Source organism: Pocillopora damicornis, chromosome 4, assembly GCF_964200805.1.
Source record: "Pocillopora damicornis chromosome 4, jaPocDami1.2, whole genome shotgun sequence".
NCBI classification, from domain to species: domain Eukaryota; kingdom Metazoa; phylum Cnidaria; class Anthozoa; order Scleractinia; family Pocilloporidae; genus Pocillopora; species Pocillopora damicornis.
This window is the reverse complement of record NC_142673.1, coordinates 930,865-949,339: the sequence shown is the minus strand read 5'-3', so window position 1 is coordinate 949,339 and position 18,475 is coordinate 930,865. Positions and strand designations below refer to the sequence as shown.

Sequence of the window (18,475 nt, the reverse complement as noted above, 5' to 3'; positions counted from 1 at the left end):
TCTTTGAATCTACTAGTAATTTAAATAACTAAATGAATGCAATTTTCGCTGTTTAAAATCTGAATATAATGCGTTTACAAAGTTTCTTTGTAAATATACATAGGCGTGTCCTTTTTTTGGTTTTAGTTTGTTTAGTTTGACCATTTGTGAAAGAAACTGTGTAGAATTATTTTTGGTAAGCGCACTAACAAACAGCGCCGTAGTAACGGCGGAGCGGAAAAACGACGAAGGTTGGGTCCGGTCTAGAGATCAACTCGAATCAAACCTCTCTTATTTTCCGCTCTGCTGCTTCTGGACGCCTTCTCTTGTCTTATTCGATTTACTAACTGAACGCCTGGAGTAGCCTGGATTTTTGATCATTGTATCACTTTATGGTTGCTTTTTTCCTCATGGGAAAAATTTTGTTCGTACTTTTAAAAAAGAACTCCACTTTAGAAGTCCGGTGAGCGAATGGATGAGTTTACCGCTGGTTGTTTCACAATCTGTTCCTATGTAGACAGAATCTTTTAAAGAAGTTGTCTTCAAAGGAGCCAACCACTCCCACTTTCTGCACCTCTTCTGTCTCAAATGCAAATCAGAGTTTGGACTAATTGTGTGTCGACCAAAAACCGCAGAAATACTTGTGGGTTGGGCTTCAACAGCTTAGCATCTGATGCCAAGTGGAAAGTCAAGTTCCGGCCCTGTGTGATAGAATCTAAAGCAAGTGCTCTAGCCCCATTAAGTTTGCAAGTTGAAACTATATTGTAAATCAGTGTTCAATCTTTCGCAGACCTAGAACACATAGCTTCTTTGCTGCGCTTTTGGTGCGCAGATTAATCTGCTCTTTTCAGCCATAACACCACGTAAGGCAGAAGGCCAACTGGAAAAAGATTCGTTCAAACACAAATAGCGTCTGCCGATAAATTTCCATTGAGCATCGTCGCTGAATTGATCCACTCACGAATATTTCAGATATGGTTGAGTGCCTCAAGAATTCTTTTGTGTTCGTGTTAAATAAATTTCCTTTGATATTTCTTTTCGAAAAAAAAAACAAACTCAATCTTTTGGAGATGTGTTTTATAAAGGTGGAACAGATGACTTTTTATCTGAATAGAACAGATCAGATATAGGCTCAAAGACAAATACACAATTCGTCCATCAATGATACTATATTCTCTTGTCTCTGAAAACCTCAGTGAGCACGAATAATTGAAAATCAGCAACCAGAAAGATAATAATCCAATCAGGTCCGTGCGGAGAACAAATCCGTGATCCACGTGGGATGGGCTTATAATTGATTCTAGAATCCACGAGAGGGGTTCTTCTCTGTTGCTAGACATAAGGCATTAACAACAAATAAGCTCTTCCTGGTAGAGTCATCACCAGTTGTCAGCTTACGGTTACGATAGCGAGAGACATTTCGATATTAGAGTGCTTCGAGGAGATGAAAAGGACATATCAAAATGAGTTGGTGAGTAACTGTCTATGAGACTGTTAAATTGTTACTCAGTAGTTCCTAGTTTCTGTAGTTCTTGATAGTTCTAATTGGTCACCTGAACAAGCGGAAAAAAGAGCAATCTTACGAGAAGACTAGCGCTGACACCGGCCTCATTAAATAACAAGTAACTCTTATTAGACAAGCAATGAAGGCAACTCTCTGTCTGTTGGCGCTAAAAACAAATAAGTTAGTTGGTGCAATGGGAGGTGTTTAAATCTTTTATCCCACTTGATACACTGCCGAAGTTATAACATGTTGTGGTGAGTTTTGTCAAGATTCATATCATATCTGTGGTGACAGTAGTGGTGAAAAAAAATTTTACGGTTCTCAAGATCACTCAGATACTTGAAGCCTCTCGCAAGCTACAGAACAATCACTTAAACACAATTTACACTGTTTTACTCTACCATTAATTTATACAGTGTTACATTTACAAGTTTAACCCTTCCAATTAATATCATCTACTGAAATAAGACGTGGTTTCTCACACGTAACAGACAAAATTCTTGATCCTTACAAACAATAACATCAAGGCAGGCAAGGTCAGTTTATTTTTATAGGCATTTAAATCACGGATTAAGGATTCGATTATTTCAGGTCGACTGCTCCTCGACTAAGAGGGCCTTTGCGGCAAGCTCTCAGTCGCAGGGAAAGCGATACATAATAACCTCTGCCGCTGTTAGGAACTGCTTGTACGAAAGAAAACAACTGGTGTTCATCGACGCAAACAAACTACTAAGACTGAATTGTGAGGGCTTTAACAAGCAATTGTGTAAGTTTATTCATTCGTAAATCCGTTATTTTACAGGCTTAGTCTCTCCTAATACGTAATATTTTAGATTTACTCACGATACCGGATATAGCGTGTTCGCGAACTTTTCAAGTCAACCATAGCCTCCCCTCTGGCACACACATGACCCACGCTTATAAATGATAGAGCGGTCCTTATAAACGTTTCTTGAAAGTTCAGACTCTATCTATTTGTCTTCTTACTCAAAGAGGAGAAGTAATTCATAAAACCTGTTGCAATGCTCGAGATAGTTTTTAATTTGTCCTGGAATGATTAAACTTTTTTTTCATTAATAACTAGGGATTGCATTCTAGATCATTTTCATTGTTTTAGGATAGTGTGTCGTTTCATTTCAAGTCGTGACCTTCGCCTTTTTTCCATTGTCTTGGAAAGCTAGAAATACCGCTTGTCATTTTTTGGAAAGCTTTAATGAACCGTGCTCTTTAAACATGGACGCTATTGTTAAAAGTTTTCTGACGGTAACTAAGAATAAGTAGAATTCCAACGCCTACTGGTATGAATTAGGCAGGTCTATTGCAACTTAAGTGACACATTTCTGAAGATATTAAGAAAGCAAAAAGCAGATGGCTAAGGAAGCCTTGTAGTCACTTTTTTACTTGCTTACAGAACCCTCTAAAATACTCAATTGGAAAGGTAATGTGTCGTTAAGTTATGCAAAAATTTAAGGCTACATCTAAATGCTAAATTTATTCTATAGCCTTGTGTACGTGCGCCGTGCTTTTTCATTCAAACCCCTTTATCACAGGAAAACTTTCGCAAGAAACCCTCACACTTAGAAAACAATCACGCTATCTGTAGAAACTTGCTAGCGTCTAGTCCACATTACTCCAAAATCTCAAGTACTCGTTTTGAGCAGTTCTTTTTAAAAAGGTAAATTGTTTTGTGCAATTGTTTTGTGCAATTGTTTTACAATTCGTCAGGAATACCCGAGGGATCCAATCTTCTCACACCTCTTAAGAGTAAACACTTATGCCTTTCTTTGTTTGCTATAGACGCTTAACCGCCTGAAGAAGCGTCCAAAAAAAAATTTGAAACCCGGATCGTGAATCTTGCGCCGAAGACGTGAACGCGTGGTTAAATGAGAATACCCTTTTTTTCAGTGTGTCTTCTCTGTAAGAAAGAGTATTCAGAACCTTGTCCCTTACATGGTTTGGGCCATGCGATCGTAGACAACAAACGTCTGCAGGGGAGCAGAGCTATGAAGTCACTCCCACCGGAAGTGAGTTTGTGCAGATCAAGTATCCCTGGGACCAGGTTAGGAGTTTGTACTAGAAAACACATTCCTGCTGGCACCTGTATTGGGCCATTTGAGGGCAGGAGAATCCGACCAGAGGAGGTCAAACCGGGCATGGATACGTCGTATATGTGGGAGGTAGGAGGCTAATTCCTTACCATATCTGATACGTTGGGTTCTGTAGTGATCAAACGAAAGATTGTCCTGTACAACAATTAAGAGAATTTTAAGCGTTCTGGAAGGTTGATTCTACGAGACCAAGTGAAATGATCTGCTCCATCACAGGGTACCCACCAGCGTTCTATCAGCCTCTAGTCCCTCCTTCGGTGGAATGCTTCTCCATCACAGGTTACCTATTAGCGTTTTATCAGGCTCTCTCAAGAGTTCTTTTGGGTGGAGAGGGGGGAATTAATAATAAAAGTCTAGCTGTATTTGCTAATTTTTTGTTTAGTGGTCGAAATAAATCGTACAAGCCAAGGTTTATCGAACCCTTTGCAGGAAACTTGTTGGATGCATAACTTCTATATGCATATGCATAATACTGATTTTGGGAAATTTGCAGCTAAGAACAGCCAAGAGAATAGAAATCTCTAGAACTTATTTAAACTAAACAGGAAATATTTTTTAAAAGGTTATAATGGACATTTTAAGCTGATGTGTTTTTTTTTTCATTCTTTATTTTTAGATTTTTGACGGCAGCAAGTTAACTTGTTTCATTGACGGCAGTGATGAAGAGACATCAGGCTGGATGCGTTTTATCCAGTGCGCACGCTCAAAAGTTGAACAAAACCTCTATGCGTTTCAGTACAAGGGCGAAGTTTATTATCGTGCATTCAAAGACGTTGCTGTTGGAAAAGAGCTTCTTGTGTGGTATGATGAACGATATGTACAGCATTTTGGAATACCTTTTGGATATCAGAGCATGTCCTTCGTCAAAGATTTTGAAGGTAATTATGGTTGTTAATTATCCATTGAAAATGTTTAAGTAGTATCATCAATATGGTTTGCACGAGCATTTGAAATATTCTAAAGAAAAATATAACACGTCAGATGTCTTTCCAAGTAAAAATGTAAGATACAGACTTTAAAAATGATTTACCTCTGTATCCGTATATTTGATGAGACATCTGTCTGTCATTCTTCTTTAGATGCTCGGCCAATGGTAAAAGAGCAGACAGGGGATAACAAATCTGCGCAGCAGAAACCTGTGTGTGCTCCTGCTAGTTTACTTCCCAGACAATTATCATCTGACAGCGATGTAGATGGTCAGCGATCCTCTTCTAACAGTGACGTAGAAAGTGACGTCAGTGACCCTGGAAATACATTAGTGCCCTTTCCCAAAAATTCTCCAGAAAGGGAATTTACTTCCTGGAGGTGCCAGCAGTGTCGCAAGACTTTTACTCAGCGGGTGGCCCTACAACTTCATGTCTGCCCATGCCAACCATCCAAGCCTTACCAGTGTGGCCAGTGCAGCTTAGCTTTTTGCAATTCTTCTCAGCTCCGTGCGCATGTCACGTCGCATTCCAGTGAAAAACCATTTAAATGCGGCTTCTGTTCGCGCGCTTTTGTCGGCGCAACAACACTAAACAATCACATTAAATCTCACTTCGGGCAGAAGCCTTTTGGCTGCGACAAGTGCGGGAAAACGTTTTCTCAGCCTGGACTTTTATCCAGGCACCAAAGAAATCCCCGGGAATGTAAAAGCGACGTATCCCCTCTAACCGTCAATAGCTAACCTCCGCTCACAGTTCAATTCGTCGAAGAGTGTTTGTTTTGAAATTCTTGGCCATTTAGAGGACTTCTGACAAGTTTTCATTAATTTTACACATATAATTTGTGCGGAAAAATAAAAGTGAATAATTATTCATGTTGTTAAAATCGCAGAAAAAAAGCTAATGTATGGAGCAATAAGTAAAACAGACAAATAGAACAAATAAAGTTAGAGAACAATGCTTAGACTAGTTTTTTAATTTCATCGATAATACCGAGTTTTAATAATTTTATTTTTATTTTTAGTATCATAAAAATCATTTTATAGCAAAGGCACTCGAACGTAAATATTATTATTTTCATGATAAAGGAAGGAGGAGAGAGACTGGAGACCAAGCCTATCCTTAAAGACTGATCATGCGAGAACCTTTTCTTCAGAGGAGTTCTGGGTATTCAAATGAAGATATCTTGCTCGCAAATTATGCCTGCAGGTCTCGTAGGCGTTCTGGTCACATCTCGTCTGACTCAGTCGACTTGTTTTTTCGACTGGATTACGTTTTATGTTCTTGCAAAATGTTTACGCGATAAGTTTTGATGCTGTCCCTGGTATTTACCTCTATTTCGGCATCTTTGTAAAGAAAAAAATTCTAGATCATTGTCTTATCTTTCGTTTACCGTAGAGTTCATTTTAATCTTCCTTTGTTTTTATGGCTCATTAGCTTGGAATTTTCTAGTAATGTTTAATGGAAAGAACTAAAGAAAATTGAGGTGGCATCCATTAGAGCAACGTAGAATTAAAAAAATCCGTTGAACGTTGATGAAGGAAGCTATGCTCACTTGGCAGAGCGAGCACCGCTTGCACACATTTTTCAAACGGCTAGTCACAGAATTTGCGCATGGATAAATACGTGGTCTTAGTTAACCTCGCTTGGTTGTCTTTGTTCTCTTTGTCTTTTGCATTCCCCAATGAACTCTAAAATAATCTTTATTCTGCACCAGAACTAAAAGTTCAAGTTTTAAAGACCCTTCGTCGTTTGGTGCAGGGTTTGCATAGAGACAAAACAGACTGGTATCATAAAAACTCGCTCCCAAACAAGTTACGAAAATAGAATAAATTTACAGATGAACAACAGAGATAAGCTTGAAACTGTGGAAACATCAGCTTGATTTCTCCGCATGAGCAGCCAAACTGAACAATGAACAAATTGGATATCTTGTGTAATGCTTAAACTCCTAACTGGGCTCCAATTGAGATTTTACTCTGTTTCTGCAGCCTTGCTGTAGCGTTTTCAAAATATCTTATGAAAAGCGCCTGAGGTTAACCTGAAGAGAAAATCAGAAGAAAAGTGCTTTAAAGTCTATTGTTTCTTATTTCCTATTATCTGTGGTAATTCTCCGTGAAGGTAATTGACTTTTGTCTTAATTCAAAATATGTGAATACTGCATAAAAAGGCATACGTGGAAACACCGCCGTCTTTGGACAAATTAGTTTTCTGTCCTTTTAAAGTCTAATCACACGTCCACTCTTAGTTACGCACGGGGTGAAAAGAGAGCGCTTTGCGAGTCAGAAGGCATACGATTCTATACTTCCCAAACTTAAGAAGATTTAAAGATCGACGATTTAAGAGGACTGCAAATGGAAGTTAAAAACAAGGTACGTTCAATTTTTAGAGAAATCTTATTTTGGGTAACCACCTTAAGAGTGACGTTGAATGATCCATCGGAACGCAAACACCAATTCGACGAATCTTTAATAAATGGGGGGATAACACCTTAGTTGCATGAAAGATTGCATGTCTCTCATGCTTTCGATTGTTAGGACTAGTTTTTTTGCTTGTAACGATTTGTAAAATCGTTCTTGATTTCTCTCGTTTCTTCACCTTCTTGTTGTTTAAAACCTGTTACGCCTCACCGAATTGAGTTTCCTACCAACTCGTCCTGATCGACGCACGTAAGCGTCTGGAGGCGAGATTTCGACACCAATCGTTTGTAAGCAACGAAAGACAATTTTTAAACACATTTCAAGTGGTTTTCCTTCGATTTCACCCCTGAAAACTCGTGGAATTGAGTTTCTAAATCTCATTATGCAAGAAACTAAACTTTTGAAGGGGAAAAACAAAAGCAAAATACCAATGTTATTTGCATGACGTTTTTCATATATTTTCACCCTTGAAAACAATTTTCAAAGTTGCCATCCATTTTCAGTGTTCTTGTGGGTAAACAGACGGTCATGGTTTAGAATAGAAACAAACTTTCTGAAAAATCTTGCTAACAGCTTAGAACAATGATTGTAATTCATTAAACCGAAAAACCGATCTGCTTCAGTCCCTTCGGAAATGAGGTATTCGTGAATCATTACTGTCGAGTGAATGAATCACGGACGAAGTTGACATTACTCACTAATCACTGAAGTTTAGTCAAACTTAATTAACTTCCGATTTCTGAAGGCGATCTTGAAATCAACTCCTACACAACATTGCGATTGTTAAGTGTGCAAGTCGAAGGTTTCAATTGCTTAAAATTTCGATTGAATCGCGTAGGAAAACCGACTAAGTGTTTCCTTCTTTCACTGACATTTTTTATTTATTTATTTTTTTTTCAAATTTTTCTGTAATGAAATTTGAATGTTTCTGTGCTTGAATTCTAACTAACGCAAACTTTTCCACATTTTACAGACGAGAAAAATGAACGAACCTTTTGGAGGAGAGAGCGTAAGCAGTGTGTATCAGCCCGTGACTAAGAAAGTGAAGCTCACGCCTCCTTCATCCAAAAGCGCACCGGTTTCAAACTTGAAACAGTTATCTTTTACAATGGCTGATGTACAGAAGTGCCTTTTCAACGTATCTACTGTCCATCCAATTCACAGCCGTGAAGCCTCAGGAAAGAAAGATGGAGCTGGTTGTTTTTGTAAGTGTTTCGTGTGGGAGTTGTTTGCGCGAAATGATGCACTTAATTCTGTGTCGATGGATTTTTTTAAAAAAAGCAAGCCAGGTGGTGTCTGTTCCTTCCATACATCATATAACAGCACCAAATTCTCGTGATATTACTCGTGTTCTTTTATTACCAAAAAAAAAAGCTTTGAATAGTTATCGATAAGTGTAAGTTTTGTTATAATTTTTTTCACCGCGATTTTGCGTGCGTAGAGCTAATGCAGCTTTATCCCTTCTCTATTGTGTCATAAATCATAGCAATATTGAAATAAATTATTATTATTTTAGGGTGTGATGCAAGCGCAACAGACCCAAGCTTTAACTGCCCGCATCATAAACATGAAACCACTGCCACGAAGCAGACAAGACAATTGCCTCTCGCTTTAAGATCATTTCCGCCGGAGGTTGGCTTGTGTGTATCCAGCATTCCTGGGGAAGGATATGGAGTCTGTGCTAAGCAAAAAATTCCTATCGGGGCATGGATTGGTCCCTATGAAGGAAAGTTTGTGAAACCTGAGGAAATTTCTTCGACTTCCAACACTTCTTACATGTGGGAGGTAGGGAAGTTGAATAATCGACTCTTAGAATAAAGTATGATTTGTTTTTTTTCTTTGTGGAGTTTTTTTTGTTAATTTCTCCGTTTACGTTCACAGATTTTTAAAGACGGTAAACTGGCGGGCTTTGTGGATGGTAGTGATGAAGAGTATTCCAGCTGGATGCGGTTCATCCGCTGTGCTCGTCACAAAGGGGAACAAAACCTGTTTGCCTTCCAGTACTTGGGCAAGGTCTACTATCGTTCATTCAAGACCATCCAGCCCGGACAAGAAATGCTGGTGTGGTACGATGACAAATATCCTCAGTACCTTGGCGTTCCAAGCTTAATCTTTGATTTGGGTTCTCTTACAGTCAATGGTGAGATTTTAAGTTATGTTTTAAGCATTGGCTGATAATTTCTGCGATTTGTGTGCGAAGGTTTGTTAAGTTTGAAAAACGGATAAATTGAAACGTCTTTTCTTCATAACTTCTACAGAAAAGTCAAACAATCCGGATGCAGCAGAAATTGTGCGCTTGCCGTCCGAAACCTTGACACAAAATCAGTATCCCCCTACCCCTCCCAGCTCAGTTCCTTCTCCTGGAAGCCCACAATCACCAAACAGCCAGCCAATCAGCCCTCGCCAACACTCACCTTCCATGCCAATCGGTGGAGAGCCTTTGAATGGTTTTCAGACGGAAGTGTCCTCCGCCTTCGACTTTTCCTCTGTCACTGCAGCCAACTTGTCCAATCCACTTCCATCGCCAGAAAGCGAGAGGAGCAATCCTCCCTCACCCACTTCTTATGAAGACGGGCAAAACAACGCCACTAAAATCAATCAGCCCGCGTTTAGTAGCATCACAGAACTAAGTTTGTGGAAATGCGGCCAGTGCAAAAAGTCCTTCCCTCAAAGAACCATGCTCCAAGTTCATGTGTGCAATGAAGCCCCAAAGAAGCCATACCAGTGCGGCCACTGTTCACTTAGCTTCGCCCACCCAGCTCAGCTGCGCGCTCACGCTGTCATTCACGCCAGTAAGAAACCATTCAAGTGCGGATACTGTTCACGTGCGTTCGCTGGGGCGACCACATTGAACAACCACATCAGAACGCACACCGGTGAACGCCCCTTTGTTTGCGACAAGTGCGGAAAGAACTTTACGCAAGGATCACAACTTAGCAGACATCAGAGAATACCTGGAGACTGTGTGGCACGAGCGTGAAAGGAATGGAAACAATTAACCTTCATCTGATAGTTTTTAAAACTTTGAGTGCTCCTTAGGAAAGCTCATGGCTCAGATCTCAGATCTAACTGTTTGTTGTGGCAAAGTTTGTAGATTTTTATGCGATTCATTCAAAACGGAAAACACAAGTGATTCATTCGGGAAAGTGCATGAAGACGAAACTTAAGAACTAAAGCAACTTCGAGTTTCACGTCTAAGAAACGTAGAAAGTCGTAATTGTAATTACTTGTCGTAAAAATGTAAATATCCAGAGCGTTTCACTGCGTGACATAAATGTTACCACTTTTACTAGTAAGATGAAAAATTGTACATACGGATGGACATTTTGAGAAGTTGTTGCTCGAATTAATTGACTTTTGAAAATAAAAGGCTTCATCTGACCCAAACTATTTGTGGTCATTCCATCTGAGTGTAACTGAAAAGTTGCAACAATCTTCCGACATGTAATTGCGAATCCATTGATATCCAGTTAATTCCGGAAGACACTCGTAAGATATCTGTTTCGTGCGAGATCTTACGCACAAGATGTTCAAACGCGTTTAAGAGCACTTTTTCAAGTAAAAGTTTTCTCACATTTTCAAAAGTGTCATCAGCATTTCAGCATAAGTTTCCTGAGAGTCGTGTTTCCTTATTTGCATGTTCACAGCTTTGTCTCAGCCTCACACATTGCCAAACGCAATGCCACGAAAAAAAAAACTTCTGCTTCTGAGTATAATTAATTGCTAAACGCAATGCCGTGAAAAAAAAAAATTAACGAGTTCTGGATTGAGAGAAGAAACTTAGGCTTTTGAGTATAATTAAGGTATAATTGTTTTGCAATTTATGTAAGCCTTCCCAGGAACAGCCACTATTTATATAAATCTTAATTTAGCAGGCACGAAAAAAAAAATTATATCTATCCGCTTTTGGCAATTGTGGTTCTACCCTCCAGCGCAGTTAAAAACATTTCGGTCGGTCGACAAACGATCTTTTGCCAAATTTTGCACTGTTAAAATGAACCATCAGACGAATTTCTTTAGTTGCGTCAGGTTTTAATTGTTTTATCTTTATTCAAAGTGTTTTGTCGTTGCCGTAAACTTGCTTTCTTCCTTGGGGGATGCATTCCAAAGATTTGATGGCCTCGCCCACGGGTTTCAATACTCTTTACCAAGAAAGCCGTCACATACCATTGATTTCAACACAACCACGTATCTGCTCTCAGTGCTACAACCAAATGGCCGAACTTTCCCTTTTTGTGTTCAGTTTAGCATCGCAAATCGAAGACATGTACACTTCAGATTGTAGGAATCGAAGAATGACAAGAAAATTTCATGTTTGCCCATTGAAATTAATAGTAATAAATTCACTACGATTCCCCAAACGGTTCACTGATCTTTCTGAATGGAGTTGATGTAAACAATGAAGGAACCCAGTGACATTGGAGTTGCTCATTTGTATGCGACAGTTTAATGCGCCACTGACTTTGTTATTAATTACAGCGTCGCATTAAAATATGAAAGGATTAGTAATGAGCCCGGCTTTTCAAAGAGAAGTCTGGTGATAACCTTTTCTGCATAATGATCTTTCGTCGTACTTCCTACCAGACAAAACCGGGTTTAAAAGGACTAAGCAATTCCTTTAATATTATACCACTGGTCGTGTGATCACCCGCGCACGGCCATCATTTCGCTGTGCGACATCAACCTGCGAAAAACGAACAAGAAAAAACTTTTTTGTTTTTCTTTTTTGTAAATTATTCCTGGGACGTGACCATGAAGTCCTTAAAGCTTGTTTTATTTATAGCATGAGAAAAGGTTGAGGAAATCGCAAGTAGCCACTCAAAACTCCCTAAAACATTCTCGGATGCGCAATCTTTTTTGGTTAATTGAAACATAACGGAAACGGAAGTGCGCCATCATCAGCCTACGCTTCAGGTGATATTCGTCACTTTTTCAGATAACGATTTCCAACTTCCATAACTTAGTTGCCTTTGTGTAGACTTTTTTGCGCGTATTTATTAAAAGTAATAACATAATAAATTAACATGTGGGGTCAAACGCGCATGACTTATGTGCTTCTGTTCGTTATAAGTGCAACTTTTCGTAACTTGTATCGTTCCTGAATTTCAAGGCAACTTTTACTCAAATGTTCACCTCTGTTTTATTCATTAAAATATATCTTGAAGAAAATGTCCCTAACAGCTAAAAGGTCTTTTAATTTGTTGCTAATGTTAAAAAGTTTACTTATAATAAAAGCCATTGAGGTGTGCGTTGCAAATGTAACGATGAAAAAATATGTAGTTTAATGACGTTATTGCCATCCTTGAGCAATAACACAAGAAAAGGCTTCCTCCATCTGATTTGAGAAGAACGAAGTTATTCTGAATTCTAAATGTTTGGAAAAGAAATGGATGGATCCACAATTTTTTTAAATTGCAACGAGATATCTTTTTTTTTACCACTGTCGCAAAAAATCTTTCTCTAGGCATGCTTTGAATCAATTCTTATCTTTTGTTTACTACTGTCGCAAAAAATCTTTCTCTAAGCATGCTTTGAATCGATTCTTTTTTTTTTGCGAAATCACTTGATTAGCTTGTCAACTATAAACCGTTACATATAGTTAACAATCACAAGTTTCCTAAAAAGAGAGCCAGATTGCTAGAAATCCTCTAGTCAGGCAGGCCGTCATAGGGAACACAATCTCCGGGTATATTCTCGTGCTTGTGAAGCTGGGAGGCCTGAGTAAAGTTTTTTCCACATCTCACGCATGAAAAAGGTTTTTCACCGGTGTGCGTGCGCACGTGGTTATGAAGAGTTGTTGCGCCCGCGAATGATCGTGAACAATAACCGCACTTGAATGGTTTCTCACCCACATGAACGACAGCGTGCGTGCGCAGCTCGTTTGGATAATCAAATGTCTGAGAGCACTGTCCACAGTGATAGGGCTTGCGTGGCATGTTGGGGCATACGTGAATTTGAAGCACCGAGCGTTGGGCAAACGATTTCCCACACTGACCGCAGTTGAAAAGGTTCGCATCGGAACCATCCGAACTGTTTTCATCTTCATCAACAGACCGTAACTGCGCATGCCTCTCGCCTATTTTTGACGGCGCGATTTTTGAGCCGTTACTGTATAGACCTCCAGAAGACATGGTGTCATGATGGCTGTCGTTTTGAATCGTTTGCGTATGTCCGCTGTTTAATCCAAAAGGTTTAACTGGACCTTTATGAAGAAATCGCGCGTCCTCCGAAGAAGGAGAATTTTCAATCATTTGCACACTGTTTTGTAATGGCGCACCATCGGCTGTCCAGGAAACATGGCGGACGCGTATGTATTCTTCAGCTGATGCACGTAAACTGTCGCCTCTGATAGAGGTGCTTTGAGTTAAGCGGCCTTTGACACCAGATTGATCACGTGACGGTAGCGTGGATCTGACTCCGGTTGTAAATTGAAGATTATCTTTCCAGGGATGATGACTGATGGATGAAGACTGATTTAAATGGGAGGAGCCTGGATTGGAATTATCATATGGTATTACAACTACCATTTCGGGATGTTGTCTTTCATCTATATCAAGAACAAAATAGTTTGTCTGAAAACCGCGTGGGGGGGAGGAGAGTTACTGTATTTCGACGAGTTAACAGGGTATTTTTCATTTTCAGGAAACAACTTTTCAAAATGAAAATCAGAAATATATGTCTCATCAATGCCAGTTATACGCGTTAAACCATCCGTTACTTAACTTTATAAATTGAAGTTACATTTTATTGGGACAGGAAAATCTCGGAGTAGAGGCCGGATGATGATGAAGGCGTAATACAGGACTTCACTTAAAATGGGCACAATTTCTCCACATCCAGCAAAATAATTCTTAGGAAATTATTTATGTTGATAACGGACTAGGAATGATTGCTATTATAGTGACTTTACTTACCAACAGGATTATTGAGGGAAATTTCATATATTTCAAGAGGGATGCCCATATATTGCGGGTACTTCTCGTCATACCAAACCAGCAGTTCACCTCCCGCAGGAATGTCCTTGAAAGCTCTGTAATAAATGTTACCACAGTACTGAAAGGCGTACATGTTTTGCTCGGTTCCATTCCTTGCACATCTGATGTATCTCATCCAACTAGACTTGTTCTCGTCGCGTCCGTCAATGTAATAAAGTAACTTTCCCTCGTGAAATATCTTTTGAAAAGAGAGCGATAAGACGAATAGAATTAGCTTAAGAACTGAAAATAAGTTAGCACTTGATTTCTCGGAGGCTTAATTGGTTACACTGCCAAATATATTTTGCAGATTTAAAAATTCCTGAATTTAAATATATCTACTAATCTGCGACCCTTACCCTGTGTGTGTTCTCCGATATATATTTATGGTTATTTTTTTTATTCGTACTTCGGCAAAAAGTATAAAATAATCACTGGGAAACGCTTCAATTAAAATCAGTTGTGTGGATCGCCCTATTTCAGCCTGTGATTTAACGCAAACCTCAAAGGATAATTTACAAAATGTTTCACGAGGATGACTCTGAATTTAGATACTTATCATTCAATCTTTACATGAAAATCGTAGATAAAACCAAATCTACCTCCCACATATATGACGCATCAGACCCCAGTACCACCTCCTCAGGCCGCACCAGTTCCCCCTCGTATGGTCCAATCCACGTGCCCACTGGAATGATCTGTTTTGCGCAGACTCCATAACCTGCCCCAGGAATACTGGAAATGCACAAACCCACCTCATTTGGAAACGATTCGATCGCATTCGGCAATTTTACGATGTTATTGTTTGTGTCATTGTTGTTTTTGACTTTACTTGTCAGTCGGAATGACAGTTGAGGACCATGGAGCTGACATGGCTCAGTCCGTTCCAGATGACATCCTTTACACCCTAGGGGAGGGGAGAGTGGGTATGATACAACTTAACGTTGATATGCTTGAAAGATAGCGCGTGCGTTGTCAGCTCGATTATGTAACTGTTTTTCATTTGGAATATGGCAAAACACTTCGTTTGACAAAAGATTTTTGAAACGTTATAAAGAAAGTCATCAGTATGTTTCATCCGATTTGATTCTAACGAATCCTAAAATGGGTGTTAGCCTATTTCACTGACAAGGATAAAAAAACGACGTGAATTGAGTGGAGCTATTTATAACCTTATGTTTTTGAACTTCTCGTAACCTAACATTATATAATAAGCTCAGTTATGTACGTATTCAAATTGGTTCTCACTTATATGTATATATCTCAGTAATAAATCACAGAGGACGTCAAAATGTGGTAAGAACATAAGTGACACACTCGGCTGCGCCTCGTGTGCCACTTTTTTGTTACCATATTTTGACGTCATCTGTGATCTATTATTGAACAGACGGACGGCAACTTGGAATCTATTTGTTAAATCGACCCGATTTAGAGGCAAACGAACCGCGGCACGTGTGAAGAAGTGACTATATGAAGCTATTAACCACGACACAGCTACTGCTCTAAGAAATAAGAGGAACGGTTTGATCTGCTTATGATAACAATGGCTAAACCGGCATTTATAACTCATAAAAGTTCTTTGATTCCAGATTATAATAACTGTTGTGGCAACTTGACAGCAAAAAACAAGCGAATAACTGGGGTGCTGGAAGGCTCCTCTTGATAAAAACTTCATTTTGAGCACACTGAAGTTCTTTTTCGAGCTTTTTCGTTTCACTTTGATAGATGCGCAAATTTCAGGTTACATTTTAGCGTCGAACAAACCCTGCTGAATGATATAAGTTCTTTAGACTTGAAGATAATTACTAGTAATAATCTGTGAGAGGCACCCTTCGCCGTAAAGTGAAAGCCGACTTCTGGTCAAGTTGACGACGAACCTTTTTTTCTTATACAATGACATATTATGCGAGCTACAAATTTCAAACAACCAAACTGAACAGATAAATAACACCATAATCTCTGTCTAAAAATATCGGATGATGATATCTAAATTTAGCTAAACATATGCCTCATTCTTTTGTTATTTCAACACGAAAGACTGCACTTTGCTTAATACATTTTTCAATTTTTCTGAGGTACGAAAAAATTGTGCAGACCTCGAGACTTCGTTAGCATTTGCATTTCGAGCGTGTGCCCAGAATCGTTCAAGTCATCCCTTTTTCGCTTGACAGCGAAAACTCGGCCGAAAGCTTTAGTGCTTGTTAACGGTCAGTTAATTTTAAACAGCAACTGAAGGTACACAGTTTCTTTTAATTTCCTGTTGTTCAGGATCATTCGCAATTGCGGTGGATGAGTGAATTTCGCGAAAGTAATTCATAATGTGTTGGATGAATGTTTCAAAGTTGTGTTTGGTATTGTATATTTGTCCCGGCGAATTGTTCAATTCACCCCGAAAATATGAGGCAAAATGAACGCCACCTGGTTACCTTCTGAGAACACTCATGAACAACTTAGATAAATCTTTATCCACAAGTTATGACTCGACAAGAAATTTAAGCACAGTTAGTTTCTATCACAGGAAAAATTAAACTGCAAACCACAGAGTTGTTTTAACAATACCGATGTAAACCCGCGAAACCGTGGTTACGGAAATATTCGTTAAAAATAACTTTGGCAAACATTTGACAAAATGGCGACTTACAGTAGCGGATCGCTTCTTCTTTGTGTAGACCTGAACTTCTAAAATCGTCCGTGCTCACAGAAATGACTTGATTTCGCTGGTATAAACATTGATGAAGATCCTCTATGCTACAGAGGTTGACATCCGCGGCATGTGAGCGAACTCTTCTCGGCGTTCGAGATGATAATGTGCGTTCACTTGCGGATTTAGGTCTTGAAATGCCTGCGTTACTCATCTGAAATTCAAACGGTAAATCGATTTATCACAAAAGAGACGCAGGACTCAAGTGCAAGTACACTTATATAACACCTTGTCATCCATCGCTGCTCCCCGCAAAATCGATTGAAATAACCTAAGGGAATTCAGGTGAAGAAAATACTTTGATTTTACGCAATACGCGCCAAGACCGGATTAAACTAAATTAAGATTAGTACCATTTTGACAAAGATGTTAGCGAGGGTTACCACTGTGGTTGAAATCACAACAATCACCACAAAATATTTTCGAGTTGCTAAGATTCAATAAGGTTTCCAATGTGTGATTACTTTGTTTTGACTTGAACGACTTTGACGACCTTGTGACGTAATGAACTCTTACACCGTGACTATGGCCAAGAGATGACCGTTAGCGTGCATTTATTTTTAGCAAGTACCAAAGTTATTTTATGGTTAAGGTCAAATTTGGGCAGAGAAATCGTCCATAAATGCATTCTTTTGGTGTTTATCCCTGTGAATAGAGTTCCTTTTGCTCATCTTCATTGTTTTCTCTTCGCTCGATCAACTCCAGCTGCTACTTTCGACAGAAGTTTATCTAGAAGGTTATGCGTAGGCAGTTGGAAAACATTATACCATTGCAGTTATAAAGATAAATCACTTGAAGTTTGAGTGATCTTTTTGTGGTGACACGAGATCGGATCTGCTGCGCAGAAGATTTGGCGAGTCTTGTGTTCTTTAACTAATCAAGCGGAACTTGGAGATAAAATAAATGCAAATTTTGCGTGAGAACTTCCAAAACTTTGAATCCAAATGAACTATCTCAAGGAACATTTCAAATTAAGGTACATTTGATTAAACGGAGATTTTTTTGAACGAATTAGATTACTTACATGCTGAAAACACGAATTAATTATGATCAGTTTTCTGCCACTTTTTTATTATTGCTATCGATTAGTATTATTGTAAATAATGGTGTTATGAACAAAAGTTTCTAGATCTGCTGAGAGCAATGATATTTATAACCATCTGAAACATCAGTTGGCTATTACAACAAACAGACAAGCCTTAGGTAAACATTTTAGGTCTTCCAGAACACGTTATTTGGTTTCTGTGTCTATTAATATGCACCTCTCATCAGAAGTTATATAAGCAAACTTTTACATCAACAAGTCAGTTCCCAAAACATTGCCTTACCTGCGGATCGCCTAGCTGGGGTTGCGGAGGCCTAAAGTATAACCTTAAAGGTATTTAGTTCCAAGGCATATTTCAAGGAAACTGCTGCAAAAACTAGCAACAACGCCTGTTTCGTGCAAGAAACTCTTCGTTGCTTTCATGGGAGACTGATTAAGGTGTGCTCGGCTACTCATACTGGCTCAATAGAAATGTCAACATTTGATTGACATACGAGCGACGTCACTTTCACCTGCGCATTGTTCGAAAGGGTTTCGCTGCATAAATGATATTCCTTGATGAAAATTTAAGTTAATTACAGAGTTAAATCTTGTGTGTATTTCTATGACAGCTTTCTTAGCTCTGCGTAAAGATCAGAGCTCAAGTATGCTGGATTCCATATCAGGGAATTTGAGAAATTAAATTTTTTTCAAAGCTTCTTTATTTTTCTAACCCAATGAGAGAGTCAATGACAATTGATTGGCGTGTAGATCTCACAAATGAAAGCTGCATGATTAATGATATAGCACTTCAAGATCATGAGGAAGCATGGAGAAGAAAG

General features: G+C 39.0%; 3 protein-coding genes across 9 annotated transcripts; 2 read left to right on the top strand and 1 right to left on the bottom strand.

The window, feature by feature from the left end:
- Nucleotides 1-1,268: 1,268 nt before the first annotated feature.
- Nucleotides 1,269-5,472, top strand: LOC113672624 (putative histone-lysine N-methyltransferase PRDM6). 2 transcript variants are annotated; one of them, XM_027188932.2, is made up of 5 exons: nucleotides 1,269-1,450; nucleotides 2,075-2,249; nucleotides 3,389-3,660; nucleotides 4,208-4,469; nucleotides 4,671-5,472. In XM_027188932.2, exons 1-5 carry the CDS (start codon nucleotides 1,424-1,426, stop codon nucleotides 5,255-5,257), a joined length of 1,323 nt encoding a protein of 440 aa, XP_027044733.2. In that variant the 5' UTR covers nucleotides 1,269-1,423; the 3' UTR covers nucleotides 5,258-5,472. The 2 variants fall into 2 exon arrangements, with proteins under 2 accessions (XP_027044733.2, XP_089059274.1); XM_089203148.1 differs by having other exon boundaries at nucleotides 1,275-1,450; nucleotides 3,281-3,660.
- A 1,270-nt stretch (nucleotides 5,473-6,742) lies between these two features.
- On the top strand, nucleotides 6,743-10,321 carry LOC149046375 (putative histone-lysine N-methyltransferase PRDM6). The gene is made up of 5 exons (XM_089203147.1): nucleotides 6,743-6,886; nucleotides 7,908-8,139; nucleotides 8,451-8,719; nucleotides 8,816-9,074; nucleotides 9,193-10,321. Exons 1-5 carry the CDS (start codon nucleotides 6,869-6,871, stop codon nucleotides 9,912-9,914), a joined length of 1,500 nt encoding a protein of 499 aa, XP_089059273.1. The 5' UTR covers nucleotides 6,743-6,868; the 3' UTR covers nucleotides 9,915-10,321.
- Nucleotides 10,322-12,049: 1,728 nt separating this feature from the next.
- LOC113672652 (putative histone-lysine N-methyltransferase PRDM6) lies at nucleotides 12,050-18,113 on the bottom strand. Of its 6 annotated transcripts, none has more exons than XM_027188963.2 (5): nucleotides 17,938-18,113; nucleotides 16,550-16,763; nucleotides 14,511-14,815; nucleotides 13,849-14,107; nucleotides 12,050-13,481 (listed from the first exon to the last, which is right to left on the bottom strand). In XM_027188963.2, the coding sequence occupies exons 2-5, from the start codon at nucleotides 16,761-16,763 to the stop codon at nucleotides 12,583-12,585; spliced, it is 1,677 nt and encodes a 558-aa protein (XP_027044764.2). In that variant the 5' UTR covers nucleotides 17,938-18,113; the 3' UTR covers nucleotides 12,050-12,582. The 6 variants fall into 6 exon arrangements, with proteins under 6 accessions (XP_027044764.2, XP_089059256.1, XP_027044763.2 ...); XM_089203130.1 differs by having other exon boundaries at nucleotides 12,050-13,424; nucleotides 17,938-18,110; XM_027188962.2 differs by lacking the exon at nucleotides 17,938-18,113 and adding an exon at nucleotides 16,963-17,099.
- Nucleotides 18,114-18,475: the final 362 nt, after the last annotated feature.